Below are 25311 nucleotides of genomic sequence, written 5' to 3' on the forward strand. Positions count from 1 at the left end.
AGTGAGTATGTGGGGATGTGTTACCTGACATCTGTGTTCAGACAAGATTGCTGCTGTGGATCTGCAGTGTCCTCCCAGCAGAGTCACAGGGCACAGTGATAATACCAGTGTTCACCCTGGTATCCTTGTAGAGCATATTAATGTACTTACTCATTTCAATTGAATTGTTAAATTAATTTTTAAACATTAGTTTAATGAGTGTGTTGCTAAATATCAGAGAAGCCATCAGGCACTCTGGTGCTCAGTTTCCATTTCAGCTCACTCCAGGAGGGACAGTGGTGATAACAGCACTGCTGCCAGCCCTTCCTGACTTACCTGGTGATGCTGGAGTACTCCAAGGGAAAAGCTGATTTTTCAAAAAATAATTCTCAGCTTTTCTTTCAGAAATTTGTTAAAAATTGCTAAATTTTCAGTGAGCTTCAATGCTTTTCATGTGCTCATTAATAATTCGAATGTTTCCTATAAATGATTGTGTGTTGAAAGGGTTGTTTTGACTTAGTTGAATGTGCATTGCACGCTTTATTGGAAATGAAGGCACAGATCAGCATGCAGCTCCAGCCTGCATCAGTGACTGTGCTCCAGGAGCCCTTTCCCTATGAAGTAATGATTTTTAAATGGTGTCACGTATGGATTCACTCTGGTACAACTTGGGCTTCATTTTTATGACTAATGAAGAATATTCTTAGCACAAATGAAGCCACCTATGCCGTGTTCCCGCAAGTTTATGGAAGATGGGAGTGGAAACAGTGCTGAAAAATTAAAGACTTTAATGCTGTCCGTGATGAGGACTTAGAATTGCTTCAGTACCTTTCATAGTAAAGGCAGAGACTGTGGGAGAATTAACTTATATTTATATTGACAAACAATATTCTATTATTTCTTTAAATTATGCATTTTATTACTCTGGTGTTCATAAAATGCTTAATTAAGTCAATATTTTGAAGTAGCTGGGTTATTGGACAGTGCTGTTGTGATACTCTTTTTCCGTTTGACTAACAGTAACCTTTTGAAAACATATTTTCACATATTTTCCTAGTGGCATGATAAATTTTTGTGGCTGTCATTCATTGACATGAGAATCTCAGTGAGGTTTTTTAAGATGCTTCAAGTCCTCATTTTGAGGTGGGATAGAGAAGTTTTCAAATGTTGACCCTTAAGACTCAATGAAGTTACCATTTAAAATATGAGTGTACAACATCATGTTTTTGCTGAGGGATGAGGCAGTCCTGACTTGTATTTCTTTATGTTCATAGGGTAATTTTATCTATTTTTTTTTTTTAAAGGAAAGAAAGTATTGTTATCCCCCAGGAGTTATCTGGGAATGAATCTCATGGGCTGCTCCTGGGGGTGCTGTTCCTGTTTTGTTTCGTGATACCCAGTGTTGGATAAATGTGTTAATGAGGTGACTCTTGACTTCCCAATTTCTCTGTTGTTTTTCAGTCCATTCCAAAATCCAGCTCTGCTCCCTTAAAAAGTTCTCGCTCTTGGTTTTCTCTAGTCTGGTATGTGTTCACTTATCTACTTTTATTCTTAATTTCTGGAGGCTGTCCTCCCACTTACACTGTTCAGTTTGTGGGGAGCTGGTGAGAAATTCAAATGATGCCCTGCTGAGAATAGTTGGAAGCTGAAGGAGTGGGAGAGAGAAGTAGAACAAACTGATGATATTTACTAGAACTGCTTATGCAAACTGGTGTGAAAAAATCCATATTAATTGTCAAGTGCATTGATAAGGTACCTATGTAAATAAATCAACATATTGTGTCATAACACCTTATGTCATGGTTCAAGGATTATTCCTTTCTTAATTTTGCTTCTGTGGTCAAGTTGTCCTGTAACTGATTATGTCTGAAATATAATTTAGAAGGTAATTTTGGGAAGTACCTGAGGCAATTTCTTTGCTCTTAGCATCTAGGCTGGCTAGATGTTTAATCAAGTTGTATCAGTATTGTTGGCCTTGTTTTGAAAGATTTGCTTCAGTCTTGGTGTTTTATGAATATTTTGGGGTCCATGGGAATTCCCTTTCTCCCCTCAGTGTCAGTGAGTTCCCTAAAGGGCAGGACCAGCTCGTCCCCTCCGTGCAGGGTGAGCACAGACCCAGCTCAGCTGTGCCCTGCACTCCCTCCTGCTCCTGGGATGCTTTTTGGGACCAAAATCCCTCATTTTGGGGTAGGCTCAGAGTGCTTGGTAAAAACCCAGACGTGCTTGTAGCTCTTGGCAGCTCCAAGAGTGCCTGGCCATGTCAGGCTGCAGCCTCCAGGCTTGGGATGCATCCTGGAAACTTCTTGTTTTTCAACACTTGGGAGACAGAAGAACCTTTTTTCATTCCTCTGGGAGCTGTTCTGTATCAAAGTGCTTTTGTGGGAGAATTTGTTCATGGAAAAACATTTGCCCTAGCAACTACACAGATCAGGTATAATTGGTAAAAATAGAAAAAAGGGTTATGGATAGTGGGAATTATTTAAAAGTGGAGGTTTTGACTGCTGCCATTGTGGCCTAGGTGGGTGTCTGGTCCAGTGTGCCACTTTTAATTGGCTTTGTTTAACAAATATTACAGAATTAATGGCAAACAAATTACATTTTTATGTCATTGCAAAAACCCAAACAAATTTAATCAAAGGTCTCATAAATAGATGGTGTCAGATGAGATTTGCTTTGTAACAAACCCCTGTAATTTGTAAGATTTTAACTTAATGTCCATAGGTAGTTTCTCAAGTATGAATAATTGCTGGAAGTTAATGCTCTGCATTGCAAACTGCCCTGAAGTGCAAATCTGTTGTATTTTAAGGTCTTTAGATAAACCTTCCAACAAATTAAGCTGTTTCATTGCAGTGGAGTACTGACAGTAGCATTTAATATATTTTTCAGAGAAAGCTTTAAACCTATATTGTATAAATACATTGTTTCTAATGCTCTTAAAAGCAATGTTAAGTTGTCCTCAACAAGAAACATATGGCTATAAATTCTGACATACTCCATGCACAGTCCTGACTGTCGGAAGCAGAGTGTGCAGTGTGGAGGATATTTAATTTAAAAAATTGGGATAAGGGTCGTGAATTGTATGCTAGAAATAGAAAATAAGATTAGAGGTTATGTTTCAGGCATGGAGCTGTCTCTGGGGGGGGAACAGAACAAGGTTACTTCAAGGTTTGGAGCCTGGCTGGGGGATGGGAGAAGGGAGGAAATCCAGCAGTGGCTAAAAATGGTGCCTGGGGGAGTTTGTAGTAATAAACACAATAGGAATTGCCAGGGTGAGGAATTGCCCTGATGCTGAGCCTTGTGCATTGTAGCCTTCTCCTTGCTGCTGCCAGCTTAGTCATGGGCAGTGCTTGGTACCACAGGGGGGGTCCTGGCGCCAGCACAACCAGTCCTGGTGCTGAAAAGGTCGCTTTCTCTAAACCTGATCCTGGGGAAGTGTGTTTGGAATGGCCAAATCCATGGGAGATGCATCAGCTGGTATTGAGACATTGCTTAAATGTATTTGGCATCTTTGCAATGTCTCCTGGCTGGCAGAACTTTACTGTGTCACTGTTAATGCAGCAGAAAAGCCCTTTGTCAATAAAAGTTGCTGGGAAGGAGTGTCAGCATGGCTCGAGTTACCTAAATATCATTTAATTGAAGCTTAGTCTTTCATGTTGCTAATAAATTTTAAGTATAATTGACACATCAGAAGATGCCACTTAAAATTTTAAATGTTTCTCTCCTGTCTTTGTGTTTGTGAAGAAAATCCAGCCCTCTAAAGGAGTATGGAGAGATGCCACAGCATGTACTTGGTTAGGTGTGGGCTTGGGATCTTCCACCTGTGTGTGTGCAACGTTGGGACTTGGTACTTCAGGGGAGCACACCTTAAAAAATAATGGAAGTTTAAATCTCCAGGTTTGCCTCTGGATGTTGTATTTCTACTGAATAGATCAATCCCATTGTGTTAATTTGTTTTATGGATTAAAGCATTACATTTGTTTCTCTTTCAAAATGCATTATACCAGCATAAATATCCCATTGTATCCTCTGCTGCACAAAAGAGTTCTTGCACAACTCAGTGCAGAAATATTTGGCACATAACCTGGTGACAAGTCATGCCCATGATTGAGGGCTTAGTTGTTTATATAAAACTATCGGTACTTTTAATTTCAGGACATGGTAAAGTGGTGTGACTGTACTTTATATGTTGTAGATTAGGATTGATAATTATTTAACTGCTGATGATTTTATTGGGAGATATTTGAAAGTTCTTTGGTGAATAATTTTTAACCTAAGAACAAGGCAATTTTTTTGAAGGGAAGAAATCACATTCCATCAGCTGTAGCCATCAGTATTTCTGTGCACATCGTTCTGACTGCTGTGTGCCTTTCCCTGCTGTATAGTTAATGCAGCAGCTTAGAGCCAGGAGGAAGGAGAGCACCAACAGAATTCCATGTATGCATTTGTTAGCTAAGAGTTATTTATACTCCTTGGTAGCATCTACACCAGCTTGATTTACCCAATGTGTAAATTTATTTGTACTGAAAGAAGTTAAACTTCATTTTTAAGAATGTTAACTCTGTTTGGAAAGGAGCAGCAAAACAATTGGTAAAATATTAAAATACTTGTTTTTCTTAATAAAAAGAAAATAGCTTTAATAAAGCTAGTCTTCATAGGAAAAACATATCAAATGTAAAGCCCAGGTAACTAATTGCTTTTGAAGAGAGATTTCTTACAGCTTTCTGTGTAGGGAGTGGGTGGAGGAGACCCAAGGTTGCTGCAGAGTTCCTCAGCCTGCAGCTTTTTGATGTTGACCTGTGGCTTATTTTGGCATTTACGTTGTGTGGATGAAAGGCAGCAAATTATTGTGTGGACTGAAATAGCAGGTGGGATTACTGGGGCAGCTAATGGAGGGCACTGGAACCTGGAGTCTGGGTGGTGGGCACTGTGGGCAGGGCAGGAGGAGGATCCCTTTTTCCCCCCTTTTTCCCCCCTTTTTCCCCCCTTTTTCCCCCCTTTTTCCCCCCTTTTTCCCCCCTTTTTCCCCCCTTTTTCCCCCCTTTTTCCCCCCTTTTTCCCCCCTTTTTCCCCCCTTTTTCCCCCCTTTTTCCCCCCTTTTTCCCCCCTTTTTCCCCCCTTTTCCCCCCCTTTTCCCCCCCTTTTCCCCTCGTGTTTGTGTCTGAGCATTTGCAGAAGACTGAGCAGCTCAGGGAGGGATTTTTTCAGTTGTCTGCTGTGTAAAGCAGAACAAGTAGATGGGCACTGAGCTTTGGGTGGTCTCAGGGAGATGTTACAGGTGGCAGATTTGGGCTCTGTCTTTTCCTTGGAATTTGTATTAGAGATTTATAAACTGGAAGGATGCTATATTTGATCTTATAACTAAGCCTATTTCGGCCCCAGCTATGCAAGATGAGTTAGGGCTATTTTAAAAATCCCATCTATATTTAATTAAGCTTGAAAAATTCTGGCCTTAGTGAGGAGGTGAATTCTGTGCCCAGGACACACAAGCAGCTTTTTTTGATCAGAAAAAATGAGGGAAGGTTATGAAGTATGCATGCTACTGCTTCTACTTTGCTAATCTTTGTGATCTCAAATTACTTGTCACCACTGTTCCTTCATCAGCTGCAGAGATTAGTTCTGCATAAGATAATATATTACAAACCATGAGTTTGTTAGAAATAAAGCATTTTGACTGTTCTGAAAGTCTCAGGTCTAGTTCAAGAAGAGTTTTTAGAATTAAAGTGAAAACTACTCATCTACTACTATTTATGGAATTGCTATTTACAGTAGTATTATGCTTTTGTAGTATTATGTACACACTAATGTTTGGTTTTGTTATGGGAGAGAGACTGTAATTCACACTGGATTGCTCTGGTTTATTCATATCCTGTGACAGTGAATCAGATACTGCTGCCTGTATACAGACTGAATTGCCAGCCAGCTTTGGGCCCAAATATGGTAAACATAATTATGTTCATTTGCTGTAAAAATACATTCTCCTTAGTTTAACATTTTCATGATTACAGTTTTCTGGTAATTCCATAATTTTCAACATGAGAGGGATATGAAAGGCGTAATCATCGTGTCCCTCTCTTCAGTTCAGAATATAGTTTGTTTTCCTGGGCAAAACTCCAGCTGTTCAGTTGATGAATTTACTGCTGCTCAAATACAGTGAGCCCATAAAGCATTTGGAAGGGCTGTTCCTGGGACAGGAGCTGTGCTGTGGAGACAGAATCTCTGTGTGCACAGACAGCAAAAGCCCCGTGGCACTGAGGGGATGTGCTGATGTCAGTTTTTCTGATATGGACTCGTTTCCTATTTTTGGAAAAGAAATTAATATCATTTCAGAATACTTAATACTTGTCAAGTAGGAGACTTTCAGTGAATGAGTTGGGAGAGCATTAAGATAAACTCCTGCTCTGTACCGAAGAGAATAAATATTAGTAAATACTGGATTAGGTTTTAATTTCAGTCACAAAGGAGTGTTTATGGTTAATAGTTATTAAATGAAAAAGAGCATAGTTTCCATGTGGAAATACATGCCAGTAGTTGCCACTTCATTTATATGTTAGGATTAGTATATTTAGTGCAGCTAAGAAAGTGCATTTACAGGGCTTTTTCATTGTTCTGATGTAGTCTGGTATCGAGAATGTTGTAGATGAATTCTGTGGCAAGTGTTGAGAATTCAGGAGCAGCATAGTAATTTGGGTGAGGAAAGATTGTTGGTGTTGAGTTACTCCAAATGTTTTGAAAGCTTTCATCATCCTCGCTGCAAACAGGCAAAAAAAAATCACATCCAGGCTTTGCAGGATTTGCTGTACATAATCTGTCTCATGTTTCTTGTACTCAGAGCTTCCTTCTTCATTGAAGAGCTTTAAATGTGTAGAAATACTACTTTTGTCTAACACTACTAAAATAATTAAAAACCCCAAACTCAGAGTAACTTCAGTAGGCGTTTTAAAGTTGTATAGCATCACAAACTCTTAAAACAGTTTGGCTTAGGGGTATTTATTTCAGTGGGAAAATTCAAATGTGTGTGTGCTGGGAAGTGCAAGTCCTGGGGCATTTGTGCAATGTGGTATCTGTGTTTGCAGGAGCGGCAGAATGGCTGCAAGTCTGAAAGGGAACAGCTGAGCTGGGATGAGGAAATGTTTCTGTTTGCAGAGGAGTTGTAAACAGTGTGTCCTTGTGGCACTTTTGTGACTGTTCCACTGCTTGCAGTGGTTGCTGGGGTGGAGAGAGTGACAAAGTAAAAGTGGCTGATTCAGGATTCCAAACTGATCCACCTCAACCTCCTTTGGAGGTTACAAATGGATATTTAGGGAAAGGCAAGAGCAGGGTGAATTTGTGGGCAATACTAATTTAAAACTGTCCTCAACAACTTGCTGCATCTGGGATTTCCTGAGTATGTGGTCAGACTGTTCAGGAACCCAAGTGAGCCCCTCTTTAAGGGAGGGTGATAAGAGACCAGAACTGCACACTAAATTTGAAGTGTGGGTGAACCATGGATTTATGCAGTGGCATAAGTATGTGTCTGGCTTTTCTAACACTGCTGTTCCCTTTCACATCTATTCTTGTGACTCTGCCATTCAGCATCAGGCTGATGTTTAGCAAAACCAGTCAGTTGTAGCACTGAAATCACCTTCCTCAATTATAGTGATCAGGCCAGAGCCCATCATTTTGTGTGTGATTAGGATTCTTTTTCCATGTATGAGTTGATAAATTTATCCCTAATAAATAATAAATTTATCCCTAATTAATCTAGTGTCTTCAGTTCCTTAGTCCTTTATATATTTATGTATCTATATATAATGTGTTAGAGTGTGCAGTATGTCATGCCTCAATAGTGTAGTGTAGACCTGGGTTCTTACTCCTGCTTGTCTTTCCAAGTCTTGTTTAAGGTGGGATTTGTTCAGGACAATGAAAGCTTCCTCAGAAAACCCAAACTGTTGAAAGATGTGTTGAAGAATATCTTTCATTTATTTCTCTATGCTCTTTGTCAAAGAGTGGGAATTACTCCTATTTTTCTGGGTGTGGAAGCATTTTCTGCAGTGTTAGAGTCCATGGAGAAATCATTTTAAGCTGGTGAGAATAAAGCTCTATGGAGAGCTTTCTGCCTGATGTGCACTGACTCAGCAGTAACTGAGCTCTTCAAAGTGATTTCCTAAGCCCCTTTAACGAGTTCTAGTAGAAATTTTTAGCATGGATTTTAAGATGTGTATTGAAAACATCTCTTCCCAGTTAATGTTACTGAAAATGAAGTATTTGCTTGTGCTGGAAAGCTGTGATTGATGATAACAAGGAGTTTAACTTTTACCTGACTCTGTGGGAGACACCACTGACAGGACCTGGAACTAAACACGTGCTGAAGTTCATTACTGAAGTGAGCCCAGAGGTTTAAAATGCCTGCTGTAATCTCATGGGATTGTAGGATGGTTTTGTGTTGGGTTTTTTGCTATTGTTTTTTATTGTATTATGTTCACCGTGGTGTTCTGCATAAACTTGGGAAATGATGATTTTGGAATTTTCACTACACAACTGAGATTGTTTTCTTAATGCTTGTTTTTTCAGCTAAGTTTTAAAAAGAAAACACCATCCTAGATTTTGTGTTTACATTTTTACTTTTGAGTACAGTAATCTGGAGTGACAGGGTGAAGAAGAATTCCCATGTGGATGGCTTCAGCTTAGGACTTCAGGTGAGGATGTGATGTGCTGGGTTGGGGTGCAAAGACAGACTTGGGGATTGTCTCAGGTGGCTGTAGCTGGTGCATAAGCCTGACCAGGTAATATTCCTGTTCCACATATGCTTAATTGAATATTTATCTAGCTCAGCCTTTCCTTCCTGACTTCCCTTCAGCAGGAAGTGAAATCTGTGGCCTCAAAAGATAATTTACAGGAATATGTTAACTTAATCTCTGGATTTTCTAGAAATTGCCATCTCACTGTCCCTGGGTTGAAAGCCTGGCCTGCAGTTTTTCCCTGTTTGGAAGTGAATTTTTCCCATGGATGTCTGTCCCTGTGCACAGGCATCTGTCTCTTCCTGAGCAGTCCTGTGGGATCAGAGATTTCTGGAGGTGAGCTGTTCTGGGAGGCAGAGCTGTGCCTTTTCTACAGGAATTTGTTCTGCTTATGCTTGCTCTCAGTGTGGTCCCATGAGTTTTTTCCTGATCCTAGAACGTTTTCCAGCTCTGGTTGGGGAATGTGCCCGTGGCTGCTGCTGGGTGCTCCCTTCTGGGAGAGGAGAGATGGAGCCCTGGCTCTCTCCTGGCTCACACTCACGTGTGGGAATTGCTCTTGCTGTGTGCAGGGCCTTTGTTAGGCTGCTCTCTCAAAAGAATGGGAATTATTTTCTTTCCCTTTTCAAAGGGGAACCGGTCCTGCTTTCAAAATAGATAATGTAAGCACCTATTGCCAAGGGAGGATTGAAACAGTGATCCTGATCTGACACAGGCATCTATTTTTGACACTGGTGGAGGCACATGAGGCTGAAAGAAGCTCTGGTTTAACACATTCCTTTCACCAGCTTTTCCTTTTGCTGTCATACCTTGTTGCTGAGACTTGAGTTGGTGCTGTTTGGGGTGTTACGTGTTTTACTTCAAACAAAATGCAGGAAGTCTCCTGATGGACTGTAGGCTGTGCCTTGGAAAAATCCAGTTTGCTGTGCTGACAAGTCTGATTCTGACTGAGGGACACCTACATTCCATTTGTATCTTTTAGGAAGTGTAATTACACAGGTTTATAGGGTTTATAGAGTTGGAAGTGAGGTGGTGCACTGCTGACCAGGCAGGATTCTCAATATTTACCTAACTCCCCAAATCTGATGTTCTTCAGTCTTTCCCAGTTCTGTTTGAATGAATGGTTTTCATGACAGAGTCTTTGGTTATTTGGGATTTTTGGGCAGGGCATGGACATATTTTTTGTCTTTGCTTGTCATTTCAGGCACCTTCCAGACATGTGCCTCTACAGGATTTTTCAGTACAAATGCAAAAGACACAAATCAGCACAAATTATTTACTGTCATTGCTTTAAGGAGTGTCATTTTGAAGGAAAGAAAACTCCAGACAAAAGCATAATAAATCAGTTCAGAGGCTGTCTATAAATAGGTCTATATATAGGTTGATAAATCATCAGTGAAATTGGTCTTTTGAGTTAATAAAACCAGGTTGCTGGTTTAACAGATGGCAGTGATTTGGTTGGTAATTGCTTCACTGGTAGCAGGTTCCAGGTTAATAACCAGCTCTGTTGAGATGTGAAGTGCTCAGTTTGATTGTGGTTGAGGTGTGCTAACCCCACAGGTGCTGTGGGGCGTGTTCTGGGAGCTCTGGTCCCCAGCTGGGGCAGTTCCAGTGGGGCTGCTGGCACCCATCTGCCCAGAGAGCCCGAGGGTGTTTGGAGAGGAATGTACCCAACAGGAGCTTCATGGATTCACTAAGGATTCACTTGGCTACTTTTTTGTTTTGGTAGGGTTTTTTTTTTTCCTCCAACTGTTCTGGGCAAGCAGCCAAAAAAGGAATCCCAATGAGCAATTCATGAGCTAACAAGAACTAAAATGATTTTGGTATAATGGTCTATTTCTGACTTTCCTCCATCCTCCTCTAGTAGGAGATTTTTACAACTTGGGTGACAAAAACGCCCCAAACTTAAAAACCCATCCAGGAGGTTCCTGGGTCTCCTGGAGGCTGCAGCCCACCACATTAGAAAGCCTTGGCAAGCAATGCTGGTTTTCCTTCCTGGGTCTGTAGCTCCAGAGCAGAAGCAGTCAGGGTTTGGTGAGGAGAATCCTCTCCCTGCTGGCATTCCCAGGCTCTGGGGCTGTTGTCCTGTGCCAGCTGTGGGAGTGAGTCTGGAAAACTCCTGAGCCTCATTTGCCCTGGCAGTGAAGATAATCAGTACTTGTCAACCCCTATAAAAGCATTTGCATGCTATAAGTATTTATGATGTGTTGGTAAGAAATTCCAGGTGCAGAATGACTTGGTTGATGTCAGAGGTGGAGGCATATTTTCTGCCAGTCAGCATTACTTGAAGGTGGCTCTTGTTGACTGAGAAGTTTAATTTTTGAAACATAGTTTCAGCTCTTGTATTAATCTGAAAAGTTTTATGTTCAAAACAGTGTTTGAAAATGAAAACAAATTGTAAAAGCCCACACACATTTCATTTGATGTGTTTTCTCTTCATGGGTGGATTGAATATATTAGATAGGTGCCATTCCTGTGGCAATTTTTATATTAATAGATGTGGTGTATTGATGAGAGTAGTGGAGAGGTTGTAGTCAAAGTCAAAGGTTGAGATTTGTTGCTGAAATGAGAACTGTTCTTTGTATTTGATCCCTGGCCTGTAGATTCCAGTTTCTAGTATTTTTGAATGGATATGTTTTGTAGATGTAACCCATCTTCAGTTTGGAAGAGTGTATAAAGAATCAACACCCAGTTAAAAATGTGATGACTCTCTTAAAAACCCTCCCCAAAAGTAGCTGAGGATACCAGACTGTTTTTTTTAACCTATTTATTTATGCAGCTCCTGAAAAGTTTACTTGGAGGAGTTCCCACCATGTGTCTGTGTTGTTAGCTCCACTTAGTGAGCTGTGTGCCAGGAGGGGCAGGAGGGCCTGGCTGTCCCCTGGGGGTGCAGGATGGCTGTGCCTGGCACTCCTTCCCTTCACTGCTGCTGCAGCAGTGCCTGAGCTCTCAAAGCTCTGCTCTCCAGTGTCCATTCAGGCTCTCTGCTCCTCCTGGAGCTCCAGCTGTTCTCCTGCCAGCCTGGTGTCCTGGGCTGCTCCAGCTCCGCGCATCCTCCCCATGCAAGGTGTTTGTAGCTGGGTCCCACACTCAAATTGCTGTTTCTGGTCACTCTTGCAGCCCTGAGCCAGCTGTGGTGGGGACAGAGGGACAGGGGGACACTGAGCAGCCCTCAGGAGGTGCCTCCCTTGCCCTCCTTGCTGTGCAGGTGTTGAGCACCGTGCAGAATCGCTTTGGTTTAAGGTGTTCACATCTGGACTCTGGACAGCCTGGCTGGGTGGTGGATGGGATGAACATTAGTGGCAGGAAACTGAAGGTGAAACACCTTTCCTTGTGGAGTGACTTTTAGATTTGCAGCACATTTGTATCACTGAATGCCAGAGGGCCTTCTGTGTGTGTGACAGGAGGCCCTTGGCTCTGGCAGCTTCCTGGCCTTTTGGCCTCGCAGTGGGTTTGTTTGTTCAGGCTTTTCCCGGGTAAGCAATCTGGCTGCTCTGGCTTGTGTCTTTTGGAATTAGCTTTTTTTTTTTTTTAACATTAATTGAATTTAGTTTGTTTTACATAAATGGTGAGTGCAGTGTAAAGTTCATCCTGAGATTTGGACTCTGTATCTCATAAAATTAAAACCGGCATGAAAATAGCATGAAGGGTTGCATTCAACAAAATCAGCTCAGGAGTTTTGGACTATCTTACTCTTCTGTGTTTTATTGCATATTCACTGGAACAGAATCCATAAAGAACAGCATTTGAAAGGAAACTTTTGCCAGTTTTTAAAGTTGAGGTCAGAACCTTATTTAAAGCACTGCTTCCTCTGCTCAGTTTCCTGTGTTAATTCAGGGAAAAAGCTGCCTTCTCTTCTAGCAGGGTAATCCCAGACAGGACAGATGGGGATGAGACCCCTCATGCTGCTCCAGAACAAACTGGAGGGTACCAAATTCCACTTGTCTGAAAGTCTTCCCTGTTTATTTGTATCTCCTGTGACTGGTGAAGTTGGAAAAAAGCATTTTTTGGGGAAGTATCTAAACAAAAAAATTTGGATGCTGCATTTTTAAAAAAGTAGTGAACTCAATTTGCATTTGCACTCATTTTCCTGCAATTTCTGTATCCTCTATGCAAATGTGGCCATTTTTAGAGCAGCTTGTGCAGCTGATTCTCTGGAAGTTCAAACAGTCCAAGCTAGTAGCAGTTCCTTAACTTCAGCATTAACTCCTTGAAGTGAGAATATAAACAGTGTGCTGAGCTTTTCCAGTAGTGTTTTGCCATTTTGAGCAGAGCAGTGTTCAGTGTGGAGCTGGGTTTATACTATATATTAATTCTATTACAGTCTTTAATAGTACCTGAAAAACACTGGTTTGGTTTTGATTACATAAAGGAAGGACAAAACACCTTTTCTTGTGATATGGTAACTTTTTAAATAATTTCTTCACTTGGTTTCTGTGAGTATTTCTGTTTTCCACAAAATGAAGTGTAAGTTTAATGTTTATATTTTGGGTGATAAAATGCTGTTCTTGTATCATTAGAAGGAAACAAGTTGGTTACATTTCCCCCTAAGGTGGCAAGAGGTAGATTGGCCTGAGGTCCCTGGAGTTCAGTGTGGAGCCCTCACATTTAATCCACGCACCAAAAGCAGTGGGGAGAGGAGGGGAGAGCGTGGGAACCTTCTGTGCTTCACTTTTTCAGAAAAAGATGCAAAAGGAGGAATGTTTATTTTGTATGTAGCATGTCAGAGAGCTCATTATATGGAGTTTCAGACATGGTATTCAGACACATGTCTGGTACTGAGACGTGCAGCTTTCCTCTCTTTGAATAAATATCAGCTGAAGATACAAGCTGTCCTCTTTAAGCTTCTGTGTAGGTTTTATTGCAAGGGAATTTTGAAGCTGAAGGATTGAGTAAGTACCTGCAAATTTGACTACAAAATTGCCCAGAAGTAAAACACAATGACTTGTTGTTTTTGTTTATAACTATAGAAAATATGAAGCCACTTTCTCCCCCCTCATTCATTTCATTTAAGTTCTTTTAGGATGCAGCAGTTTATGTCTTGGCTGAATATCTGACAGTTCCAGATGATGAGTTCAGTGTGTTTGATCCTGAAAGGTTCTGTGTGTAATCACAAGCACTGAGCTGAGGTGCATCTTTGATAATCTCATCTAATTCAGTGCCCTGGACCTTGAAAACCCCTCTTTCTTAATTTTTTTCTTTCATGATCATTTCTTAAGTTCCTCTGCAATGAGAAATTTCATGTCTGCTTAGGAAAAACAATCACCAATATACTTACAGGTTGCATTAAAATTAACCAACTCTCTTGTTCCATCTACATTTCTATGAAATCAAGGAAATCAATTTAATCATGCTCTCCACTGTAAGGCTCCCTAGCTTGTAAAACAAGGAGAAAATTACTTTCAGCTATGCATGTGACATCAAGACTTGCTAGAAAATTATGGTTTTAATGAGTTCCTTGCATTTTGACACATTCAGAGTGAATACTGAGGGAAGTAGAAAGTAGTTAGGGAGGTAAGTATCAGCTTGGAGTGATTTAAGGATGCTGAAATGCATATGGGGGTTTCTTTGAGTTTTAGGTTTTAAAAAGGGTGAGTGCAAAAGAATATTTGCACTAGATCTCTGAAGCAGAACCATTTTCAGACTTCCTGAAAAACTTGTGTCCGGTTGTTTTAATGGGAGTGAGACTCCCCAGCTCTGGATGTTTTGTCCTGCTGTGTCTTGCCTTCTTTATCTGTTGGATGCTTGTATCCTACATGTGTGCTAAAATGGGAATGAGTGAATATTACTGTGTGTCTTCAGACAGATGGAAATAAGAAATTTTGACTGAAAGTAAAATCTCTGTTCCCCAACCATTTTGACAATATTACTACAGATTTCATTGCTCAAATATAATAGCTAAAGGAACATTTTAATGTTATTAAATGAAAGGGTTCCTGGATTATTCTTCTAAGTGCCTGGGACATTGCAATTGCTGCAGTAAGGAAAAGGATGGCCTTGTTTGATAGAATCAAGGCTGTGTAGGAGAGGGAGAGAGTGGCCTGAAGGGAATGGAGCTAGGAACTGGCAAAGTGATGGAAGGAATTGTATCCTGATATTGTCCTGACACTGTTTGATCAGTATTGAGTCCCTCGTGCTCCTTCTTGGCCCTTTCCCAGTGCTCAGGCTCTGTTCACCTTCCTTCAGACACCTTCAGGGAGCTCTTGGCTCCCCAGCTGCACCAGGGTTTGCCAGCAGGAGCAGGGCAGTACAGAAGTTGTATTTCCTCCCTACTGTGATGTGTGCTGAGAGTGTTATTTACACCAATCAGATTCTTGGGCAGTTGTGCATGAGAGATGCTGCCTGCCCATCACACTGGAATGGGACATGGATGTTGTATTTCTCAGCTAATCTCAGGTAGGATTAGGCAGATTTGTCTGTTGTTGTTCTAAAAAAAAAATAAATATTAAGGACCTGTATCTGTTGATTTAGTAAACTATTAAAATGAATGGAGAGTTCTGCAATAAATTATAGTGCATGAAAAAGTTTTAATTGATTTCAGTCTTTAATTATTTTTAAAGGATGAGATTAGAAAATGTGATTAACTCCCCTTGAGCTCTGCAGTAATCACCTTTCACCGTTCTTAACTGTGCAAGACTTGCACTGGGGATTAACCAGACTCTTAAGTTTGACAGCCTAGAGTGAAAGAATTAACAAGAAAATATTTGTGTTGAGTTTAGCAACAGGATGACGCTGGCTTCTAACAGAGTTTTAAACTGTCAGTGCAGCTGTCTCCCTTTGGATCTTGGGTGTTGTTGACAGTGTGTGCCCAGAAACGTGAACCAGGACACTGCAGGAGTTAAATTTTTAAACCTTCTCATTGTTCTCTAACGTTTAAACTTTTTTTTTCCCTCCATTCACAGGAAATGACCTAGAGGCCTTACAAATACATTTGTGCATTTTTGTTCTGAGTCTGCAATTGAGGGCAAACGCAGTCTGGAAGCACCACTTCTTAATGTTACAACAGAAACAACTACCTCAACAAACAGGGAAAGGGGAAGAAGGCTTGCAATAACAAACACTCTAGTTTTTAATAGCTTATACTTGCAAAGTCTTCTGTAAACAGTCCAGATTTTTTTTTTTTCCCCCTCCAATATTAAGAAGAGACACTACAAGTAAACTGAGTTGGCAGACTGGATCTGTCAAGACATTTGAAGATATTTGATCTGCTGACATAAGGATTTGCTTTTTCAAGGAAAGAGCCTCTGCACTGCTTTTATAATCGCTGTTGATCGGTGGTTTGCTCCACTTTTCCTGATACTACTAATGGGAGAATTGTATTAAGGTATTGCTTCTGTAACTATTACTTGCATTGACAAAATCAACTTTTGTAGATGGAAGAGCAAGTGACAGCGTTACGCTCGTGAGGAACTTGTAGCCGATCCCTTCTCTGCTCCAGTTGGCTTTTCTGTGTGCAGGGGGGACACCACACAAGAGACAGAGCATTATTAAGATACTTGGGCTTGTTTTTGAGTACAGTTTCTAACTGCAGCAGGGCTGCACCGAACACTGAAAACACGGAGTCAGCAGATCTGCTGCCGTTCCCACTGCTGATACAGATTATCCAGACGCTTGCCTTTCTGAAATGCCTTTTGTGAAACCTATGTACACAGTCCCGCTCTGTTACTGTACATAGATACTCGAGGAAGGAATTTGACAAGTGATTGTTGATTCAAGAACTCTCTGGACAAGCACTCACTTATGTATTGCTGCAGTGCACAAGAAAGCAAAATGGACTATAAGCGGCGCTTTTTGCTTGGCGGGTCCAAGCAGAAGGTGCAGCAACACCAGCAGTATCAAATGCCCGAGCTGGGCAGGACCCTGAGCGCCCCGCTGGCATCGGCCACCCCCAGCACCCCCCTGGTGTCCCCGGCTGCTGCGGGCGGCTGCTCCCACCCCGCCTCCCACACCACTCCCATCGCAGACATCCAGCAGGGAATCTCCAAATACCTGGATGCACTCAACGTCTTTTGCCGTACGAGCACTTTCCTCACAGACCTTTTCAGCAGCGTGTTTAGGAACTCGCACTACTCTAAGGCAGCTATGCAACTGAAAGACGTGCAGGAACATGTCATGGAAGCGGCGAGCCGACTCACAGCAGCAATAAAACCAGAAATAGCAAAAATGCTGATGGAACTGAGTGCAGGAGCTGCAAACTTCAAAGATCAAAAAGAGTTCAGCCTACAAGACATTGAGGTAAGTTACCTTGGAGGATACTGTTTTGCATTTGAATTTGTATCATTCCTTCTTAACTGGATTTCTCTTCAAAATCCCTTCTACACCAGAAGTTTTCTCCACCTTGCTATGTGTTTGTGGCTGATGCTGGGGGAGAAAGAAACTCTCCATTTGTTATGTCCTAAAAGTACCAAGTCATGTGAGATCTGACCTCCATCTGTGTTAAATTAGGTATTTAATAGGTATTTCTTACACCTATTATATTTAGTCGGTAGAAGAACCAACCAGGCAAATATTTTAAACCATTTTTTGTTCTATGTTAGCTAGTGTTCCTAGCAATGTTAAGCCATATTCTAAATCAGCCTACACTTTCCTTGGTGTTTTCCATTCTGAGGGGAAACCTGAGCACGTGGGAGTAGCATATTGTCATCAGTGTGTCAGTAAAACTACATATTAGTTGACTAATAATATTTTATCACTCTTTAGAACATTTTCATCATTTTGAGCTATGTAAGAGAAAAATAACACGCTGTGTGAGAGACTAGTGCTGTAAAATGTGTCATGACTTTGCTATAATGTTCATATTCTAGATCCTATATATATATATATATATATATATATATATATATATATATGGGATTCAGAGAGGAACCCCAGCTTCCCACCAAGGCTGCCTGGGAATGTGGGTATTTCTCCTCCAGTAAATGTGTTACATAGCAGGCAGTGTTAGGAGATAGTCACAGATTAAATCCCAGGAGTTTTAAGCAGTTCCTTGTGTTTTGACATATTTCTTCACTTTGCCACAATCTTTGCAGAGTTATTCCTTCAGAACTACATCCCGAATGGAAAAGTTACTTTTAAATTCTCTTGGTTTTGATTTAGATCTCAGGTAACTTTGTAAGAGTGAATGTTTGTGCCTGTCAGGCATTATCTGCTTTCTCTAGCTCCACTTCCAGATGGAGTCTTAAGGGGGATGCAATTTGTCAGTCACAGCTCTCCCTGCAGTTGTGTACTACAGTTCTCAGTGTTGTGTGCTTGGTATAGAATGAAGATGGGCTGTGTATTTGCTATAAATGTCTTCTGTAGGCTGATGTTTTTAAAGACAATCCAATAACATCACTCTTTAGCTAAAGCTGTAGCAATGTATATATATAAAGAGTGAGTTTATGTAATTAATTGATCTTTATAAGAGATGAGCTGAAAGACTTTCTGAATTAAAAAAAGCAAAAGCACATGAAGCACTAGATGTCTTCTAGGAGTTTTTGTGGACTTGGAAATGTCTTCCCAAGTGTAGGAGCCCTGTGTGGAGCTGCTTTTGTCAGGTGGGTGCTGGCTGTGTGCTGCCCCTCGCTCTGCAGGGAACTGAGGAGCAGAAACAAAGCAGGGTTTGCATCAGGTGGGTGCAGGTCCTGCCAGCTTGAAGGGAGAGAAACCTGCTCTGGTCCCAGCTTTTCCTGGCCAGGCCTGAGCCTTGTTCTGGGCACCTGCAGCGCTCCCTCCCCTGCCCCAGCAGCTCCGGGGTGGGAACGAGTGTGAGCAGCTGCTCCTGTTCTTTCCTGCCTCTCCTCTTGGGCTGTCCCACCTCTTCCCATCCTACTCCTCTGGTGTCTTCCTCTTCATTAAAACTGCACCTTGCACATGGCTCTGAAAACAGTCAACATGCAGGATTTATGGCAACTTCTGTATAAGGAGACCAGTGTTGTGTTCTGCTTTGGCTTAAGCAGCAGCAGAATGTGGGATTTGACAGTGACTCGTGGTTGTTCTGTGGGTCTGGGCTGTGCAGTAGAGGGTGAATTCTGCTGGGTGGTTGTGCCCAGGGAGCAGCAGCTGCTCACTGTTGAACTGGACCTTGGCAGAGGCCAGTACAGGAATATATTTGTTTGTAGGTGACTTGGAAGCACAGGATATAAGCATGCTGGGAGACCTGCTGAACTAAAAATAATCTTGAATCTTGTCAAGTTTTCCAGTTGGGATGGAATTCAGAGGGGAAAGCTGAATGTTGTAATATTTAAATAGACTTTTTCAGCTTCAGGAGTGAAGCCCACTGGGCAGCAGCTCTGAAGAGCAGTCCTAGGGCTTGTGGGAGTTGTGTGTAGGGTAAGAGTCAGCATTGTGCAGTTGGAAATAATAAATCAGCGCTGTTGCTGTTGTGCAAAGAGACAGTTACCATGTATTTAACACAACCCTAACCTGTGAGAACCATGAACTGAGCACTTCACTGGTTATTATGGCCTTAAACACAGCGGTGCTCATGCACAGCACTGCTGGTGCACTCAGAGAAACAGGGAGCAGCTGGAGAGGCAGCAGAGGAGAGCAGCAAGAGCAGTCAGACATCCAGGAAATAGGACATCAGAGGACAGATTGAAAAGATGGACTCTACAGAAGAAGAGGCTGAGAAGGAAAATCAAAATTGCTCAGGTATGTGAGAAGCTGCCAGAACATGTCAGTGTCTGTTCTTCATGTCCATGTAAGGTGGAGCAAGGAACTTAAATTTCAGAAGGAAAAGTTTACATTAGATGCTGTGGAAATCCTTTGTAATGTTAGTGGAGCACTGATGTGGATTGCTACAAAGGGTAGGGAGCAGTGCTTACAGAACAGGTTAAACCTGCCTCAGGTAGAACTGACCTAGGTGAAATTGCTCCTTGCTAGGGACAGAAGGGTGACCTGAGATCCTCTCCCTTTGTGCTTTTATGAGGTTTGAAGACTGAGCTGTTGATGCTAAAATTTCAGTTTAAAAAGTGATTTGCTTTTTTCCCCCCTGGTGGATAGAGAAGTTAACATTTCATAAAACTGCCAGCAGGATTAAAAAACTCACAGTGTAAGCAGAAAAACATAAAGGGCTTGCCTGACTTCATCAGAGTTTGCTGAACAGGGAAGTGATGGGGGAAGAGTGTGAGGCAGCATAATTGTTCCCCTGGAAAATACCAGGAGGGGAATGCAGGTGTATCTGAAGCTGCTTTGTCAGCTTCTCTGCTGGGTGACAGAGAGAGCTCCCAGCCCTGAGAGATGGGGGAACACCCCAGTGCAGCTCAGCAGTTCTGAGAATGGCCCTGCAGGGCTCCTGTGGGAGGGATGGAGGCTGCTGGTACAGGAGGTGACTTGAGCTCAGGGTGCAGTGGGGCAGAACCCCAAATTCATGAGAAGGACACGAGAATGGGACTGTCTGTGTGTGAGCCCAGCTAAGGAAAATGCAATTTTCCTAAACCTTGCTTAACACAGGCTGTAGTTTTTGGGAGGAATGAGAAGTCCAAGCTCAGCAGGTTTGGCTTTAGGAATCGAGCAGAGAGCTGTGGCTTTTCTGGGGTTCCACACATCTTTAGCTCTGCCCCCCAGGGAAGGCAATGTCAGGAAAACTTCAGTTTTGGTGAACATACCTGACTTGAATTTGGGCAGAAAACTGTTGTGCAGCCTGGATGGCAGCACCACAGGATGAGGTTTTTAATTTATTTATTGTTACTTAGAACAAAGCTTGCTGGTTCAGAACTGTCTGCCAGGCTGTGTAAGAGGGTGACTTCTCTTGATCAAAGTGTGGTGACAGATGGAGTTTCCCAAAGTTTCTTAATTTCAGAAATGCTAATGCTGTTTTTTATATTCTTCTTTCTCTTTTCCTCTTTCAAACACCTTTGAATTATTGGGTATTCTGTGCCTGTATGGGTGAGGAGGAACAGCTTGGAAATCAGGGTAAATGAGAGGGCGTTTTCCATATCTGTCTGCTGGGGGAATGCAGTAACTCTGTACTTCTGTTAATAAAAGCATTAAAGCCAATCCATAGGGAGAAGTAAAACTGGTAGAAGTAAGTGTATTTCCCCATCTCTTGTGAAGCTTTGGAGAAGCCTCAGTACTGCAAAATACATAAAGAATGATACTAGCTACATAGGGCTTGTGAATTGTCTTAGAAGTGGTGGTAATGAGGGGAATGTTGCCTTCCTGTACAGAAAGGAAGCACAGATAAGCACCAGATATATTCTTGGATGCTCTGTTCTGTATTAAATGGAGATAATTTTTGGCTTTCATGTGTATAAAATAGCCTAAGAATTTTTGAACAAAATGTGAGACAAAATGTCTAAGTAAATATTAAATGTAGGCTTTCCTTAGCAAACATTGTAAAGCCCAATTTCACTATTTTTTAAATTAGTCTTTCCTGGAATTTTCAGTGATTGCTTCCAGACTCTTCTGAACTGAGGAACTGTTAGAAGCAAAAAAAAATTTTGTCTTACATTTTAATTGCTGCTTTTATTTTTAAAATGCTTCACACTTAAATGTTTTTTTTTTTTGCTAAATGATAGTGACCACTTCACTAGCTGTCAAGATGAGATTATCATGAGTGGCTTTTAGGGTCACTGCTGGAAGAAATGAGTCTGTTGAAGTAGATTCTGCTGGATTCTAGTTCAGCCTGCAGATGATTCCAACCATGGGCAGGACCAAGTCTTCCCTTGGAGGTGTTCTGTTCATGAGATCGCTCTTTGGAACTGCAGGGGTCTGCTTCAGAGTGAAAATGAATAATATTCTGCCCACTTCTGGTGATGTACAGGAAGGTTCTTGGCTCATAATGGGGTACACCAGTTCAGTGGCAGCCAGGCTGTGCCACTAAGGACACTCTTAAGGGAAACCACTGAGTAATTCTGTTGTGGTGTTTGGCTTTTTGAGCATTCTGCTTGTTTAAGGAAATAGCCAAAAAAAAGGGAAAAAAGAAGAAAGTTCTACTGCATAAAATGGTACTTGGAGAACTGCAAGTCAGCATTTGTATCAAATGTAGAAGACTGACACTTGTTATTTGCTGACTTTGTTACTGGTAGTGCTCTGTTTTAAGGAAACTTGTACAAGATTTTCTTGCCAGGCAATTTGTATGGCATCCCTGTTTAGCAATGAAAACTGACAATTTTGTGTACACTTTGTCCAGTGGAATATTCCAAAGCTGATTGTGTTCCCCCATTGGGAGGATAAAGTGTAACCTAACACTGCATCTCACCTGGTGCTCCTGCTGGTAGGGAACCAAAAATCCCATTTCATGCAACTGCCTCAGCAGGAAAAGAGAGATTCCTTCAGGTAAGGCTCTGCTCAGACAGACAGACAGACATCTGTCCTACCTCTGATGGAGGTCAGGGAGGTCAAGGTGGTGGAGCTGTGTTCTGTGGGACAAAAAATTTGGATGCTGAAGACCTCATTGTTTATGCAATGTAAATGAATCTATGAAATTAAGAAAACATCACCACTCCCAAGGAAATCTCACTGGTTGGCACCTGAGATGATTCCATTTCAGCTTTGATTCCTGCACAGTTTGTAGGGTTTGTGTTTATTCTGGTCTGAAGGAGGAGAGTCACACACTTCTGCATGGGAAAGTAGGGAAAATAAACTTGAAAAAGACATGGTGGTGTCTGTAACTGAGGAAAGCCTCATCCCTGTGCTGGTGCTGTTGCAGGGATGTGCAGCAGAGGTTCCCTGTGCTGCTCTGCACAGGGCTCAGTGCCCAGCCCTGCCTGGGGGAGCCCACTGCCTTCTCCATGGATAAAGCAAACTTTGGGCTCTTTGGCAGAAAATCTGACCAAGGGAGCTCTTTAAAGCTCTTTAAAGCAAGTTTGACATCTGCCATCCATCCAAAGGGGGTGTTCAACAGTACAGAAATCCTCCACCACTTTGATAGTGAAGTTTAAACCATTCTTACTCATTTTGGAGGAAGGCTAAAATGGATTTTTTTCAAACAAAATAAAAGTTCAGTAAAGCAGATGTTACTATTTATCTTCACCGTTTAACATTGTAAGTTATAATAGGAATGTTGTGTGCTGCCACTTAAAACCTGAATCATTTGTTTATTTTGAGCATTATTCCCAGGCTGGGGAAACTTCAACCTTTGTACCTTAAATATTCTTTGAAATTTAATCAGCTTGAAATTCCTAATGAGTACTAGTTTCATCTTCCCCTGAGAACTGCATTCTTCCTACACAGAAATAATTCAGATCACCAGTTGCCTCTTCCTGCAGTTTTCTTATAAATCTTTATAATCTCATACCCAGGAAAGTTGGAGTTTTCTTCATTTTATCATTTGCTGACTGTTTTTTTTTTAATAAGGCAAGCTCCACTTTCAGAGGTCAGTCAAAGTACCAAAAATGTTTAATTTTATGCCTTGTACAAAGAAGGGAAGTGATTGAAGCAGAATGGAATGTCAAAAGGAGTCTGGATGCAGTGGAAAAAAGCATTGCCACCATTGGTTCTTCGGAAGGAGATAGTAAATGCATGTAGCTGTTCCTGTGACTGGAGAGTCCTGCCAGCAAGATACATTGTGTCTGAATAGTTCTGCTCCAGAAGAATGTAGCTGAAAATAAGGCAGATGATTTAATGCCTCCAAGGCATGATAGCTTTGTACATTATCTGTGTGTTTTATGAATTATTCCTAAAATGGAATTGGAGTTGACTCTTTTTTAATAAATCCAAGTCAAATACACATTTTAAAGCACTTCATGTGATAAACTCCATAAAAGAAACACTTTGAATAGTTTTTAAATACTTTCTGCTGTGATTTGGAAAATCCCTCTTTCTCTGCAGCTCTCTACACTTGGTTGTCAGCTTTTTCCTGCCTGGGGAGTGTGGCCCTGGACAGAGCGTTCCTGCTGGAGCCTTTGGCTCTCCAGGGTGTCCCTGGCTGCTGTCCCTGCACCTCTGGCACTGCAGCTCTGCTGTGCTGCTGTTCCTGCACCTCTGGCACTGCAGCTCTGCTGTGCTGCTGTCCCTGCACCTCTGGCACTGCAGCTCTGCTGTGCTGCTGTTCCTGCACCTCTGGCACTGCAGCTCTGCTGTGCTGCTGTTCCTGCACCTCTGGCACTGCAGCTCTGCTGTGCTGCTGTCCCTGCACCTCTGGCACTGCAGCTCTGCTGTGCTGCTGCCACCCGAGGGCCCCAGTGTCCTTGGGCACAGCTGGGGGAACCAGCGGGGCTGCGGGGATGGCATCGCCCGTCCTCAGCCCAGGGAGCCTTTGCTGCTCTGCCCTGGCCAGTGCAGCGTCCCCCAGTGCAGTGTCCCCCAGTGCAGTGTCCCCCAGTGCAGCGTCCCCCAGTGCAGCGTCCCCCAGTGCAGTGTCCCAGTGCAGTGTCCCAGTGCAGCGTCCCAGTGCAATATCCCAGTGCAGCGTCCCCCAGTGCAGTGTCCCCCAGTGCAGTGTCCCCCAGTGCAGCGTCCCCCAGTGCAGTGTCCCAGTGCAGTGTCCCAGTGCAGTGTCCCAGTGCAGTGTCCCAGTGCAGCGTCCCAGTGCAATATCCCAGTGCAGCGTCCCCCAGTGCAGCGTCCCCCAGTGCAGCGTCCCCCAGTGCAGTGTCCCAGTGCAGCATCCCCCAGTGCAGTGTCCCAGTGCAGTGTCCCCCAGTGCAGCGTCCCCCAGTGCAATATCCCAGTGCAGTTTCCCAGTGCAATATCCCAGTGCAGTTTCCCAGTGCAATATCCCAGTGCAATGTCCCAGTGCAATATCCCAGTGCAATATCCCAGTGCAGTTTCCCAGTGCAGTGTCCCAGTGCAGTGTCCCAGTGCAGTGTCCCAGTGCAGTGTCCCAGTGTAATATCCCAGTGCAGCGTCCCCCAGTGCAATATCCCAGTGCAATATCCCAGTGTAATATCCCAGTGTAATATCCCAGTGCAGTACCATTTTATTCATCTTTCATCAATTATTCATGTTTTGTTGTTGCTGCTTTGGGTTTTTATCAGAAATTCACTGCCAGCTTTTTGTGCAGGTGGGTTTTGGTGTTGACCTGGTCCTTGTGATAATATGCTACTCCCATTTTCGTGCTTGATTTTGCCAAGTAACTGAACAAGCTTTTCATTTGTCAAGTAGTCAGAACTTGAGTACATAACTAAAAATAACTCAGAATGTCCCCTTCATTCATAGAAACTAATGCTCACTTCTATTGGAAGTAAATGGTTAAATATCATATCTTATGATCTGAAGCATTATTTTAATAAGGAAAGATCAAACTTTAACGTAGTTCCTCACCCCAAACACCAAACAAAAAGGAAGAAGAGAAACTTCTGTGAGCTCTTCTGTGTGCTTGAAACACGAGTGTGTTTTCTACGTGGTTTGTGTGTCTCCCACAGGTACTTGGGCGATGTTTCTTGACAGTGATGCAGGTCCACTTCCAATTCCTGTCACAAGCTCTGCAGAAAGTCCAGCCTGTGGCACACTCCTGCTTTGCTGAAGCTGTGGCTCAGGAGAGGAAGAACATTAGTGGGACTGGAGCCTCAAATATAAGCCCCACAAATGAGCTGGAAGATGCAATAAGATCATGGAGAGGAGCAGCAGAGGTGAGGAGGTCCTGCTGTAAGCACAGCAGATTTAGTGAAACCTAAAGTCAGCCTGGGTGTCCTAACAAAGGGAGAAAACAGCTGATTTTAAAGACATGCTGCATTTGAAGGGGGAAACGTGG

The 25311-nt window shown here is 42.4% G+C and overlaps 1 protein-coding gene across 2 annotated transcripts in view; it reads left to right on the plus strand.

The window, feature by feature from the left end:
• Positions 1–25311, plus strand: part of GARRE1 (granule associated Rac and RHOG effector 1) — a 58845-nt gene that overhangs the window by 12323 nt on the left and 21211 nt on the right. For both annotated transcript variants that reach the window (XM_058846324.1, XM_058846323.1), the window contains exons 2-3: positions 15596–16928; positions 24983–25189. In XM_058846324.1, coding sequence (XP_058702307.1) covers positions 16434–16928; positions 24983–25189 — 702 coding nt within the window. In that variant the 5' untranslated portion in view covers positions 15596–16433. The remainder of the gene's footprint in view (positions 1–15595; positions 16929–24982; positions 25190–25311) is intronic.

The sequence above is a fragment of the Poecile atricapillus genome, chromosome 10, assembly GCF_030490865.1.
Source record: "Poecile atricapillus isolate bPoeAtr1 chromosome 10, bPoeAtr1.hap1, whole genome shotgun sequence".
Lineage (NCBI taxonomy): Eukaryota > Metazoa > Chordata > Aves > Passeriformes > Paridae > Poecile > Poecile atricapillus.